The sequence below is a fragment of the Cyclopterus lumpus genome, chromosome 14, assembly GCF_009769545.1.
Source record: "Cyclopterus lumpus isolate fCycLum1 chromosome 14, fCycLum1.pri, whole genome shotgun sequence".
Lineage (NCBI taxonomy): Eukaryota > Metazoa > Chordata > Actinopteri > Perciformes > Cyclopteridae > Cyclopterus > Cyclopterus lumpus.
The window spans coordinates 23,305,884-23,318,452 of NC_046979.1; the positions used below are offsets into that span (position 1 = coordinate 23,305,884).

At 42.7% G+C, this 12,569-nt stretch overlaps 1 protein-coding gene across 1 annotated transcript in view; it reads left to right on the forward strand.

The window, feature by feature from the left end:
- gdpd5a (glycerophosphodiester phosphodiesterase domain containing 5a) overlaps positions 1–12,338 on the forward strand; it is a 32,663-nt gene extending 20,325 nt beyond the window's left edge. Inside the window, 9 exon segments of the mRNA XM_034551064.1 lie at positions 3,633–3,778; positions 4,713–4,795; positions 5,079–5,229; positions 5,743–5,973; positions 6,321–6,466; positions 7,363–7,510; positions 9,033–9,115; positions 10,365–10,477; positions 11,261–12,338. Coding sequence (XP_034406955.1) covers positions 3,633–3,778; positions 4,713–4,795; positions 5,079–5,229; positions 5,743–5,973; positions 6,321–6,466; positions 7,363–7,510; positions 9,033–9,115; positions 10,365–10,477; positions 11,261–11,352 — 1,193 coding nt within the window. The 3' untranslated portion in view covers positions 11,353–12,338.
- The last annotated feature ends 231 nt before the right edge of the window (positions 12,339–12,569 follow it).

Here is a 12,569-nt window from a genome sequence, read left to right on the forward strand (position 1 = left end):
AAAAAAGTTATACACTGCAATTGGACAATAATAGGTTAGACAAAAATGGGAAAAATGTGTTACTTTATGCAAATGGATACAACGATTACGTACAGTCCACACAGCCAAGCACAAAGCAAATGATACAGCCTTCAGCTGTCAAAAATGGCAAAAACTTGTTGTTTTATGCTAATGAATCACTAGGGGCCCAATCAGTATAAGTGGGACTCTGTCCAACACTTTATACAGGCTTCTCCAGTGTACTTTTAATAATTAACAGGGGCCCATTGGTATAAACGGAACTCTGTTCTACGCTTATACAGGCTTCTCCTGCGTTTCAACCAAATCAATGGGAAAAAACGTTATTTTAAGCAAATTTTTAACAATTACTTTTAACCGCCAAGCATAAACAAGCAAATGATATGATCACAAAAACTGCCAATTATGAAAAAAGCAAACAATAAAACAATTACTCTTAATCAAAGAATCGTCAATAATGAAAAACAAATGGCATGAGAACCAAAACCGCCAATTATGAGAAAAGCAAACGATAAAACAATTACTTTTAATCAAAACCGGTAATGATGAGAAATCAAACGATATGTCTTAATCAAAATCCGACAATCATGAGTAAAGTAAACGATAAATCAATTACTGTTAATCCAAAAACTGGCAATAATGAGAAAATCAATTGCTGTAATAAACTGGCAATACTTAAATCAAAAAGAATAATGCATCAGTGGTTTACCACTGTCCTCTTTCACTATTCAACGTTTGCAACACCATGGTGCCAATAAGGTTAATCCCTAGGGCAATCCATGGGGGGTTGGGGGGGGGTTCAACCACTAGGTGTCAAACCTGATGGTGAATGGCTCTCGACTGGCAAAGACGTGTATTCTAAACACGTGTGACCCACATGTGGTCTTGCAGGGGGAAAAAAATGGTTATTTTATAACCCTTTGTCTGTGTCCTCTGATCTCCTTTTTCCTCTCTTCTCTCAAAAAGGTTTAACTACTTATTCATCAGGGGCTCAAAATGGTATAAGTGGGATTCTATTCTACCCTTATCCTGTCTTCCCTAAAAAAAAAACTGTCCCAAGCGGTCCCAAGGTAGGTGGGGCTCTTGCTCTCTTCACTCTACAGACCTGTTTGTAACAACTGGTTTATCACGGTAACTTTATTTATCTTATTTCTTACAATAATCCATATAAATTCTTGTGCCGGTCTTCGCCGGGGGACTTGAACCCTCCACGCTGCTAATCAGTCGCGTCGCGGAACGATTTATCTATTGTGGACTACTGGACGTTAAATTCAATGTGCGTCCCTAAAGAGTCTAAGGGGGAAATGTTTGTAGCGGACAATAGATTATGGCGAATAGCTTCTACGTAACGCTCACTAACTCCTCACTGTGGGGAGTTTAAATAAATAAACTCCGGCAGGCCGTTCTCACGGACTTCAACTCTTTAGGAACAATGCGGCACTATCTTCGCGTAACCAGTCTCGTTCAATATGCTTGTGCGACTCACAACAGAAATACACACATTTAACAGTACAACACAAAACAAACATAAAAACACTAAATGAGCATCATCTTCACCACGGACCTAGCTTAGTCCTTATTCTATGTCGTGTTTTCACGCTAAATGTTTAGCCTGGTCCAACAAGCTCCGCACCAATCCACACGCTAAAGTGTCTATATTAAGCTATGCAGGATTCGATAAAACAGGTTCCAAGCTTACCGATAATGAGTTGGCCATGGTGTGGAATGGCGTGGATCTAGCGGGCCCAGTTCCTCAGCCACGAGGCCACAGCAGCTCACGTCGGTGGTCACCAAATTGTAAGATTCGTGTTCAAAGCTCCGGGTCCCGTGGCCGCAGGAAATTCAGGATTCGAGTTAAAGTTTAACAATATTTAATGGCAAAGATAATACTCATGTAGAGCCACAGACCGGGGCTGTCTCGAGTCTCCAGACCAGTAGAACCATGTCTCCAGACCAGTAGAACCATGTCTCCCCAGAACAAATGCTCGGTCGTTAGTCTGGTCATGCAAATGAATTCACACCTAAAGGTTAGTTCCATTGGTCAGTTCAAAGGATGCCGCAGTTCTGTTCGCTAAGCCAATTAGTAAAACTAGCGGGGTCAAAGCTCACTCTTCTGGTCAAGGACAGGAAGTTCCCCTTCACAATAAAACCCTATTATCCTGCCTTCCGAATAAAAGCAACACATTAGGTTTCAATCGGCATCCATTTTAACTATTGTCTAAACAATAAAACATTCATTCATTCTCATGCATCATACAGTTAATCATTACATTTGTCATTAAAACAGAATAATAAAACAGTGATCCTCTCTTATGTTTCACAATACATTCCTCCAGAATATTCCTCATAATATCCCAAATTAATTATCATATCTTTCTTTATGTATTAATTTAAAACATAAACTTCTCTTATCTACATGTGCAAATATATATAAAATCCACTACAACCTAACACCAGGGACAATCCACAAAAGCCAAAAGTCACACTACAGGACTACGTACCCATTGCTGCTCAAAAAAGTATCCCCCTAAACAGTGTCAAACAAAACCATAACTTCTATGCAACAATTATCGGCCTCAAACAACTTAAATTGGACGAGCCCCCACTTGTCACGAACCGGGCCGCATGGCCGCGACAACAAAGGGACACACATAGGTAATTGTTATCAGCAAGGGTTTTTATTGAACTAGGTAGTCTAATGTAACTTAGGTAGCAAAACAGTGGTGTGTGTGGAGTCAGTAGTTTCAGTGGTGGAGGTGAGTGCATACTCTCCTATAGGCAGTCAGTCAGGGTCTCAGGACAGCGAGGGAGAGAGAGCTCCTGAGACCAGAGGGCCTTTTAAGTGCAGCACCAGGTGTTGCCAGTGCTGCTGATTCGCTCAGGTGTTCCCACTCTTCCGATGAGCCTTGGCCACGCCCACCTGCAGGGACACGAGCCAGTGACAGAGGGTCGTCACACTGGTCAAGACCACAACTGAGGGGGATCCACTAAACTGATTACAACTCCATTACTTGAGTTATTTGTTGCCATCAGTTATGTGTTTGCTCATATAAACTCATCAAATTCACCTCTGAAAAGCAGTTCTTACTATTTTATTATATACATGCACACACACAAATGGCAATAGAAGAGGTTTTTATTATTTTATTAAGACATTTCTCATGCTCCATGTATACATGCACACACACACACACACACATGGCAATGGAAGAGGTTTTTATTAAGACATTTCTCATGCTCCATGTATACATGCACACACACACACACATGGCAATGGAAGAGGTTTTTATTATTTTATTAAGACATTTCTCATGCTCCATGTATACATGCACACACACACACATGGCAATGGAAGAGGTTTTCTGAGGGTCTTTTTGTGGGAACTTTCAGATCAGTGCCTACATTGCCTCCATTTGATCTGTTTTTTGTAATGACTCACACTGGTCGGGTCTTGGTCTTCACTCCGTCTCAACACCTCAAAGTCTTGGTCTCGGTTTTGATACACTGGCCTCGGGCCTGACTTGGTCTCCTTTTAGGTGGTCTTCTTTACGGCAACACTGATGCAGTTACTTTTCCATAAAGACGTTGAAAACCCCTTGGCTCCTCATTCTCAGATTTCCAGGTGATGATGTTGCTGATCTACATGGTCATCCTCCTGGTTGTGTATTTGGTGCCGCTCACATTCACCTGCCCCTGCATCATGGACCGCCACAGCCTCGGAGCACGACCAGACATCATCGGTCGACGGGGAGCTCCCATGGTGAGTGTCAGTCTGATCCAGTTCATTGTCACTGCAGAGGTCTGTCAGGTGTCGTCATTCTGCTCATGATCACTGGATCATGAGCAGAATGCTGGGCTAGCAAATACTGTTCCACATTACTAGCTGTAAACAAATGTCCACAGATGTTTAGAGCTGTCCTCTCCTGCCCTCTAAAGGCACACACACAAACATACACTGTGTACACACAAATCACAAACACGTTCTCTCTGCAATGGACCTCAGCTTTATGGATATTTTAAATATCACAATGTGATGTATCCAGGTATTGCTATGTTCCAGGAAGTGAATACTCACAGCTGGAAAATACATGAATAGTGATGGACAGAGGTGTTATACTTTTACATTTAACGTTACCTGTTGTTGTCATGGAACTTATAGGCTACATTTCTATGTCATAATATTTTAGAGTTACTGCAGTTTGGATGTGTAGGGGTAGTATTGTAGCCCATTCATTATGCTGATTCTATCTTTGACAATGTTTAACTTTAAATCCTGACTGAATACATTTATTTTACATATGCATGGCAGAGAACAACAACTGTAACTTTTAGGTTTCACTTTTGATAATTTCCCACAAATGTGTTATCAATACATCCCGCTGTGTGTAGGCTTTAGGGAGATTTATTGGCAGAAATGTAATATACTGTGGCTCTGATGGGCAGGTGGCTCCTCCCATCAGTGTGTGAATGTTAGTCCTGATGGGCAGGTGGCTCCTCCCATCAGGGTGTGAATGTTAGTTAGTCCTGATGGGCAGGTGGCTCCTCCCATCAGTGTGTGAATGTTAGTCCTGATGGGCAGGTGGCTCCTCCCATCAGTGTGTGTGAATGTTAGTCCTGATGGGCAGGTGGCTCCTCCCTTGGAAAGGGAAGATTGAGTGGAGTTGTTTGTTCTTTTGTCTTTCTCTTACACCCAGCTGGCCCCAGAAAACACCATGGTGTCCTTTAACAGAGCCCTGCAGTACGGAGCCAGCTCCCTTGAGGCAGACGTCACGATCAGGTTATTCACCACATGAAGCCTTTTTAATCCCAGGTTATTTATCTTTTAATGAACTGAAGTTCCATATATAGATCCCACAGCTGAGATATGGCTTGTTTGGTAGAAACATTGACATTTAGTGAGAGATGCATATGAATATCACCATTTGAGGTCAGCACATTCCACCTCTTTTCCACCTTTTTCATGATTCTTTTTATTGAGCTGCTGTTTTGATGTTAGTTTATTCTATTTATTTTGACCAAAGTATATTCTAAATCATAATTGTATATGTTTTCTCTTCCAGTGTGGATGGTTTCCCGTTCCTTATGCGGGACCGCACATTGAAACGAACGACAGACGTCCACAAGGTCTTTCCAGGCAGGCGGTACGATGACGCCTCTTTCTTCAACTGGACTGAGATCCGCTCTCTAAATGCAGGCCAGTGGTTTTTGGAGGTACTGAAATCCACTCCACCTCACACTGATTTTTGCATGCAGATTCCATCACAGCCATAAAACTAATTTTCCCCTTAAATCACCCCACATTATTCCCCTTAAGTCCTTCAGGAATAAAACGTGTTTAGTTCCTGGAGGAATTATGCAAGGACAATAAATCGTCTGTTAGAGTTTGTATTTAGAATACAATTTAAGAACATAACATAACCAATTTGTCTGCTAATGCTTCAGTTCAAAATGAAACCAAACTTTTCTTTGCTTGTCAGTTTTTGTGCTCCGACAAAGGTCAAAATGTGGTTTGGTTTGGTTTTTACTGGAGGTACTTATATCTAGTCCTATATGAGGCTGATGGTCCTGAAGTGTCTGATTAGCCACAGCACTGATCATTTGTGATGCAAAGACTACCTAGAACATCAAGCGAACAAATAAGCTGCATACTTACTTGATAACATTACTGAAGAATAGACTGTATCCAGGAGGACAGCATGTATGTTCCATCTCCTTTGCTTCCAGAGTGACCCCTACTGGACAGTAGAAACCCTCACAGCGAGGGAGCGCAGCAGAATAGGCAACCAGACGGTCTGCAGTCTGGTGGAAATGCTGCGTCTGGTCGTCAGGGCCAACGGCTCTGCACTGCTCAACGTCCGCAGGCCTCCTCCAGAGCACCCGCGCCACCGCAGCTGGTTCATGGACACGCTGTGGGCTGTGCAGAAAGCGGGGATTTCCCAGACGAGGGTGAGGACTGTAGGTCACTCCATAATACACTCTTGATTGCTTGAAGGCGCTGCTTGCAGAACCGTTGAGTTAAGCACACTAACGACTGCCACTGGTATTGTCCTCCAGTATACAGAGTTCTACTTGGGGTCCTGTGGGACAACCGAGACTCCAAATAAGATGTAGCCCAGAGTTTGAGGGTGCCAGAAATAGTCACCATGTTGACTGGATAACAAATGAAGAGTTCTCAACATCATATTGCTATTTTAAATTCTACAAGCAGCACCTTTTTGTTGTCATGAAAGTGCAACATCTCTGGATCTGAGGCTTCATTCAATCTGACCAGCGTCTGTCCCGGCCTCATGTGTTTGTGCCAGGTGACGTGGACCCCCGACACGGACAGGGGGAGGGTGAGAGGGCTTCAGCAGACCGCCAACGAGAAGCTGTCGGTGGAAGAGATAAGGCAGAGGGGAATAACCAGCCTGACCCTCCACTACAGCAAGGCCAGCCACAAAGACATACAGTAAGAGCAACAGAAAAAGACCACATTGTTGTCCTTTTGACTTATTCCTCATAAAATGAATGTTGATATTTAAGAATAAATGAAAAAGAATAAATTCAACTCATATTTCTGGACTAATGTCGAATAGAGCCCAAGTACTGTGTTTTCTTGGCTTAGCTTGCTGAGTGGATGGAGGTAAACCAGTATGGGAACCATTTCAAGTCAAATCTCCTCAGCAAAAGAGATGTGATATTAGATTGAGTTGCATTGTGGGTAATGCAGGTGCCAAGTTTTGGACGAAGAATGAGTGGAACAAAAAAACTCTACTGCATATATATTTTTCTTATAACTTATCCACAAAATGTTATCATACTCTGATTGTTTAATTGAAATGTTTAAGTCACCTTTCCTCAGCTGGTCCTCATCTACCTGTAACTTTGACTCATGAGTCCGTTCCACACATGGATCCTGCAGTAGATCCCCGTTATGCTGGTTTCTCTTCTACACTGAACCAAACAACGGCGTGTGATTGTTGGATAGCATGCCATCATTCCAGAAGCAAAAGAGGTGCCATGCCGGTGTTCTGACCGTAGACAGAATATGGTACCCTAACCCTAAGGACAGACCATAAACCCCATCAAATAATGTGCTTAGTGCAGAACCGCAGCATTGTCTTTACTGTTCCTGTCTCTTAGTAACGGTCCATTTGGTGACCGTAGTAATGGGGCTTTAGTAACAAGACTGGTGTACTTGGTCGTCATCAGGACGAGACACTGTTTACTGCATCTTTACGTGACACGCTGTAGCTGTCGGTACATTTCTGATACACAACGCAGGGAAAGGAGCAACGCATTTAAAAGGGAGACGACCTTTGCTCCTCACTGCTAACATGGCTTTTTTCTCCATTCTTTCTCCAGGGAGTATCTGGCCAATAATGTGAGTGTGACGGTCTATCCAGTAAATGAGCCCTGGCTCTACTCCATCCTGTGGTGTAGCGGGGTGCCTTCTGTGTCCTCCGATGCCCCCCAAGTCCTCCGAAAGGTGCCTTACCCCATCTGGCTCATGGTAATCAGCTCTCCTCTCCCTGTCTCTCATCTGACGCCACACACACACACACACACACACACACACACACACACACACACACACACACACACACACACAACACACACACACACACACACACCACCACACACACACACAACACACACCACACAACACACACACCACCCACACACACACACACACACACACACACACACACACACACACAGTCCACACACACACACACACACACACCACACACACACACACACACACACACACACACACACACACACACACACACACACACACACACACACACACACACACACAGTCACACACAGTCACACAGAGAGACGAGAGGACAGCAGGAGAGAGGACAGAGACTGACGAGGGCCCAGCAAGACTCGAGGGCAAGGACGCAGAGAGATATGAGGGAGCTCAGCGTGGCGTTGAGGAACAACAGGACCCTGGGAAAAGAGTGAGAACGGGGCAGAGATGTGAAGTAAAAAGCAGCTGTCTAGACTGCTTCTGTGCACTCAGGGCCTCTTGTGAGCAGCTTCAGACGACATGCATGTTAATGGTGACCTCCGGTAGCGTTGACGGGGAACTATGGGGTCAGATCAGTCTCAATAATTGCAAATGCACCCAGAGAGATTTACAAATGCACACACAAAGATTTACAAATGCGCACAGAACAATTTACAAATATGTTTGATTTACAAATGCACACAGAAGGATTTATAAATAAATTAGACTCTCAAATGCACGCAGAACGACGTGTCTGTGTTTATTTATTTGTCAATCGCACTGCATTTGTTTGTGGATTCTTCACGTGTGTGTCTGTAGCCAATCAGATGTCGCCCTCATTTTCAACCAATCACATGAGCGTCATTCGCTTTATTTGCGCCTTAGAGGGGGCGTGGCTTATCTCCGTGGCTTTACTCCGTGGAAACAGTTATAACTTCCGTTATAACTTCCGTCATCCACTAGTTCTGCTTTATACTTGTTGTGGACATAAACGTCGGAACATCTAACGCCCTCGTGTTTGGGTTCATAACATTAATATCATATATATATATATATATTTATACATAACATCACAATGACAGCGGGCGAACTTTTCGCTTCGCTCTTTTCGCGTCTTTTCTACAAGATTTACAAGATTAAACTTTCAATGACTTACAACAATGGGGGGGGGGGGTACATTAATTGTCTATCTCTCTGCAAATTGCGCAACTGTAACGCTGGCAGTCCCGTGGGGAGGGGAGGGGGAGATGCGCTCATGTGATTGGCTGAAAATGTGGGCGACATCTGATTGGCTACAGCTGGGTCTATGTTGGAAAATCGCATTTGCGGATCTATCCACGGCAGGGGAGTCTCTTAAATCCACACACGTGAAGGATCCACGAATAAACACACACGTCGTTCTGCGTGCATTTGAGAGTCTAATTTATTTGTAAATCCTTCTGTGTGCATTTGCTATTATTGAGACTGATCTGACCCCACAGGGAACTGCCCTTCTCTGTTCCTTCTCTTGCAGAGCCAGAACGCTTACAACTTTATCTGGATCACTTCCGATCTGGTCTCCATCGCCGTAGTCATAGGGACTTTCTGTTTCCAGAAGTAAGTGCAGTGATCATGTTGAAGGTCACAGGCGTACATCGATTTCACCTGTTTAAATAAAGGTCAAAAAGACTACCGAACACGCCCTTTTGTCTGAAACGAAATTGTTGATCACATTTATTTTTTGTATGTATTACGTAATTGGAAAATTGGTATCCAACCAATGCATTTGTGGTACACACAGTATTGAAATGTTCCATTCACCATCAACTTTCTAGAAACAATGTCACGTTTATTCTGAACACACCGTAGAAACAAGCTGCTGTTCACAGAACCGCACATTTGGGTCAACTGAGCCTCTAAAATCATGAAGTCTTGTTTTTTTTCAGGCAGAGTATAATTTTAATTTGATCTGCTTTAGGAAACACAGTACATGTTGTATTTTTCTTTAACTCATTATCTATTTTAACTCTATTGTTTTCTCTGAACAAATATCATCTAAATGTTTAGAGCAGCATATATATATATATATATATATATATATATATATATATATATATGTATATTCATATTCATATTCATATTCATTCTGATGTTAACGTGTGGCTGTATGAGGTACGTCTCTGTATTACTACAGTAGATGGTAGAAACAGACAGGACAATGGGCGTGGGAGCAAAGTAATGTTCTGCTGTGGACTCCTAAAAGTATGAGTTTGAAGTGTACTATCCGGTGTTACGTTGTTGTTTTAAAGGTTTAGTTTGCAGTGCTTTGGTCCGGTCTGTTTCTCCAGCCAGTAACACGCTGACTGTGGAGAAGAGCCCCATGCAAGCACACATCTGAGCATCAGCTCTCCCTTGAGGCGTTGACTGTTCCTGTGACTGCAGCGTTAACACCAGCCTCCGAGTGCGACTCTCCATTCTAACCTTTCTTTATTGTCGGTCTCTTCCCTGCTACCTTGTCTTCTGACTGTCTCCATGTTTCTCCTCCACACTCTAACCTGTCCTGTTCCTCTCTGTCTCTCTTTGACATTTGTACTTTGTCCTGTGATCTGCATGCAACCTCTCCTCCGCTGCCCCCTGGCATCTGTCAGCTATCATATGATCAGGTAACTGCTTCGGCCTTTGTTTCTGCCTCCTCGTCTGTCCCACTTGTGCATTTCCTTCCTCTTGTTTACCAATGTGCATCTCATTCAGTGTGTGTACTCGTATTTTAAAGGCCCAGTCTGGGCATAATCATCGTTGAATTGTATGATTAATGGACTCATAGCACCTGCATGCTTGTGACGGTCTGTATCTGTTGCGGTCCCAGGTGGAGGATGAGAGGGATGCAGACTTATAACCCGGAGCAGATCATGCTGAGCGCCGTGGCCCGCCGGTCCAGTCGGGACGTCAACATCATGAAGGAGAAGCTCATATTCTCAGGTGCAGCTTTGAGGATCTGCATTTTTATAGAATATAGCCATTCAACCGGTGTTTCCCATTATAGGAAGAGGTCCATCCAAATATCCATCTGTCCATCTGTGTGCATCCACACTTGTCTGGGCTGTCACAATACCAGATTTTCACTCCTTCGCCAATATTTTGGCCCAAAAAAATATCTAGCAAAGATTTGGAGAGGAAAAAAAGAAAATTCAGCTATCAGTCAATTTCATCTTGATCTTTTTTTGGCAAATACATTACACTCAAAATAAGAGTGTAGGGGTGGCGAAAGTCTGCAACTGTAAAATAGCATGTGTAGCAGGTGCTGGATTATTTATGATATCAATATTTCATTTTTTAAACACACATGGTTATCATTATTATTATTATTATTATTATTATTATTATTGGTTTAGCACAACACGCCTACCCACACTTATTCTTATAAATGTGTCCCGCAGTCAAAGTTCCCTCTGGTAAACAGTGTATATGTCTCAGGCTCTTATTGTGAAAAGTAAGAACAGAAGGAGTGGGTCTGGTCTGCTCTGCCTTTGTCAAAGTTGAAAGGAGTAACATCCTACACAGCCTCAGTGTTGTAGGATGTTTACTTAGAAGTAGGGTCATTTTATCATAGACTTCGATCCAATCGGCCGACTTTCTTCAACCAGAGGTGTCGCTCCCTGATGGACGACTAAACTAAATCCTTCCCAGCTAAATTGCGTACATGAACGTGTTAAATGTGTTCATTATCAACATCATCAATCATCTCCCTGTCATCTGTTTCAGATCTCAACAATGGACTCGGCAGCACAGAGGAGCTGTGCCTGTACCCTGAGAACGGTTATGCCACGTACTCTCATGGAGACCTCGGCCACTGAACTGAACCCACGGCTGGACGTCGGCCGACTGGACCTTGTTTTGTCGTCAGAAGGAAGGAGCACAGCTGGGGGAACCGATCTGTCAACTTATGGAGTTATGACACCAACTTGTATCTAAAGTGTTTGGCCTATTGATTTATCTGTTTTTAAAATAACACATTTTGTTAATGTGTAAGTTCCATGTAATAAATGTAATATCATTTTTTATGTATTTTCATTCCGTAATACTGCCAGCATTTTCAATGAAAATAGTTCACCACTTTTAACATTGCTGTCAAGAGTCAGTTTCCTGTTTTCAGTGTTAGAAATGTGTTCAAAATTCTTCACTGGGACAACATGTGTGTGTCTGGTCTTTAGGGGTCAGCTGACCAGTGACCAAATGTCTCATGATGAGGTGGATGCTATTTCCTCCGTTGACCAGGTGAACCTGGGATTTGTGTTTCTCAGAACCTTATTTAAATCAATTATTCATTTAAAAACATAATTGTATCAACAATATTACAGGATACGTTTGGTGTGGTGATTGGGCCAAAATCCATTTGACTACGAGAAAAGAAAATCTGCGTGCTTGAGCGACCTTTAAGCGAATATGGGCTGTATATTTTCAATTCATGTATTTCACTGTTAACAGGTGTAGTGTTCTGTATTATAAACTTATGTAAATGAGTTGTTTTTATTCTGTTTTTCAATAGTTTGGACATATCAATTGTATATTTTCAGTTTTCATTTATTACCATTGTGACTGTCCTTTTATGTGCGAAAGACAGAATATGGACTACAAGAAAACTTTTTTTCGGGACGGGGTATTGTGATGAATGTTCTTTTCTGTCATGCCATGATTGATTTACTGTATAGTCATATTAGCTATTACATCTTTCACGTGACTGCCTTTTTGTTAACTTTATGGACTGGTAGTAAGTGTTAAATATTTAGTGTAGTCTTTACAACTTTCTAGTTACAGCTACACCGACATGTCGGCTGTTCAATAAAAGTGATCGTTTCTCTTTGAAAAGCATTTTTTCTTCCGTAATAAATAAATTGCAAACTATCCATCCATCCATTATCACCCGCTTATCCGGGGTCGGGTCGCGGTGGCAGCAGGTTCAGCAGGCCGACCCAGGCTTCCCTCTCACCCGCAGCACTTTCCAGCTCATTCTGGGGGATCCCGAGGCGTTCCAAGGCCAGCCGGGAGATATAATCCCTCCAGCGTGTCCTCG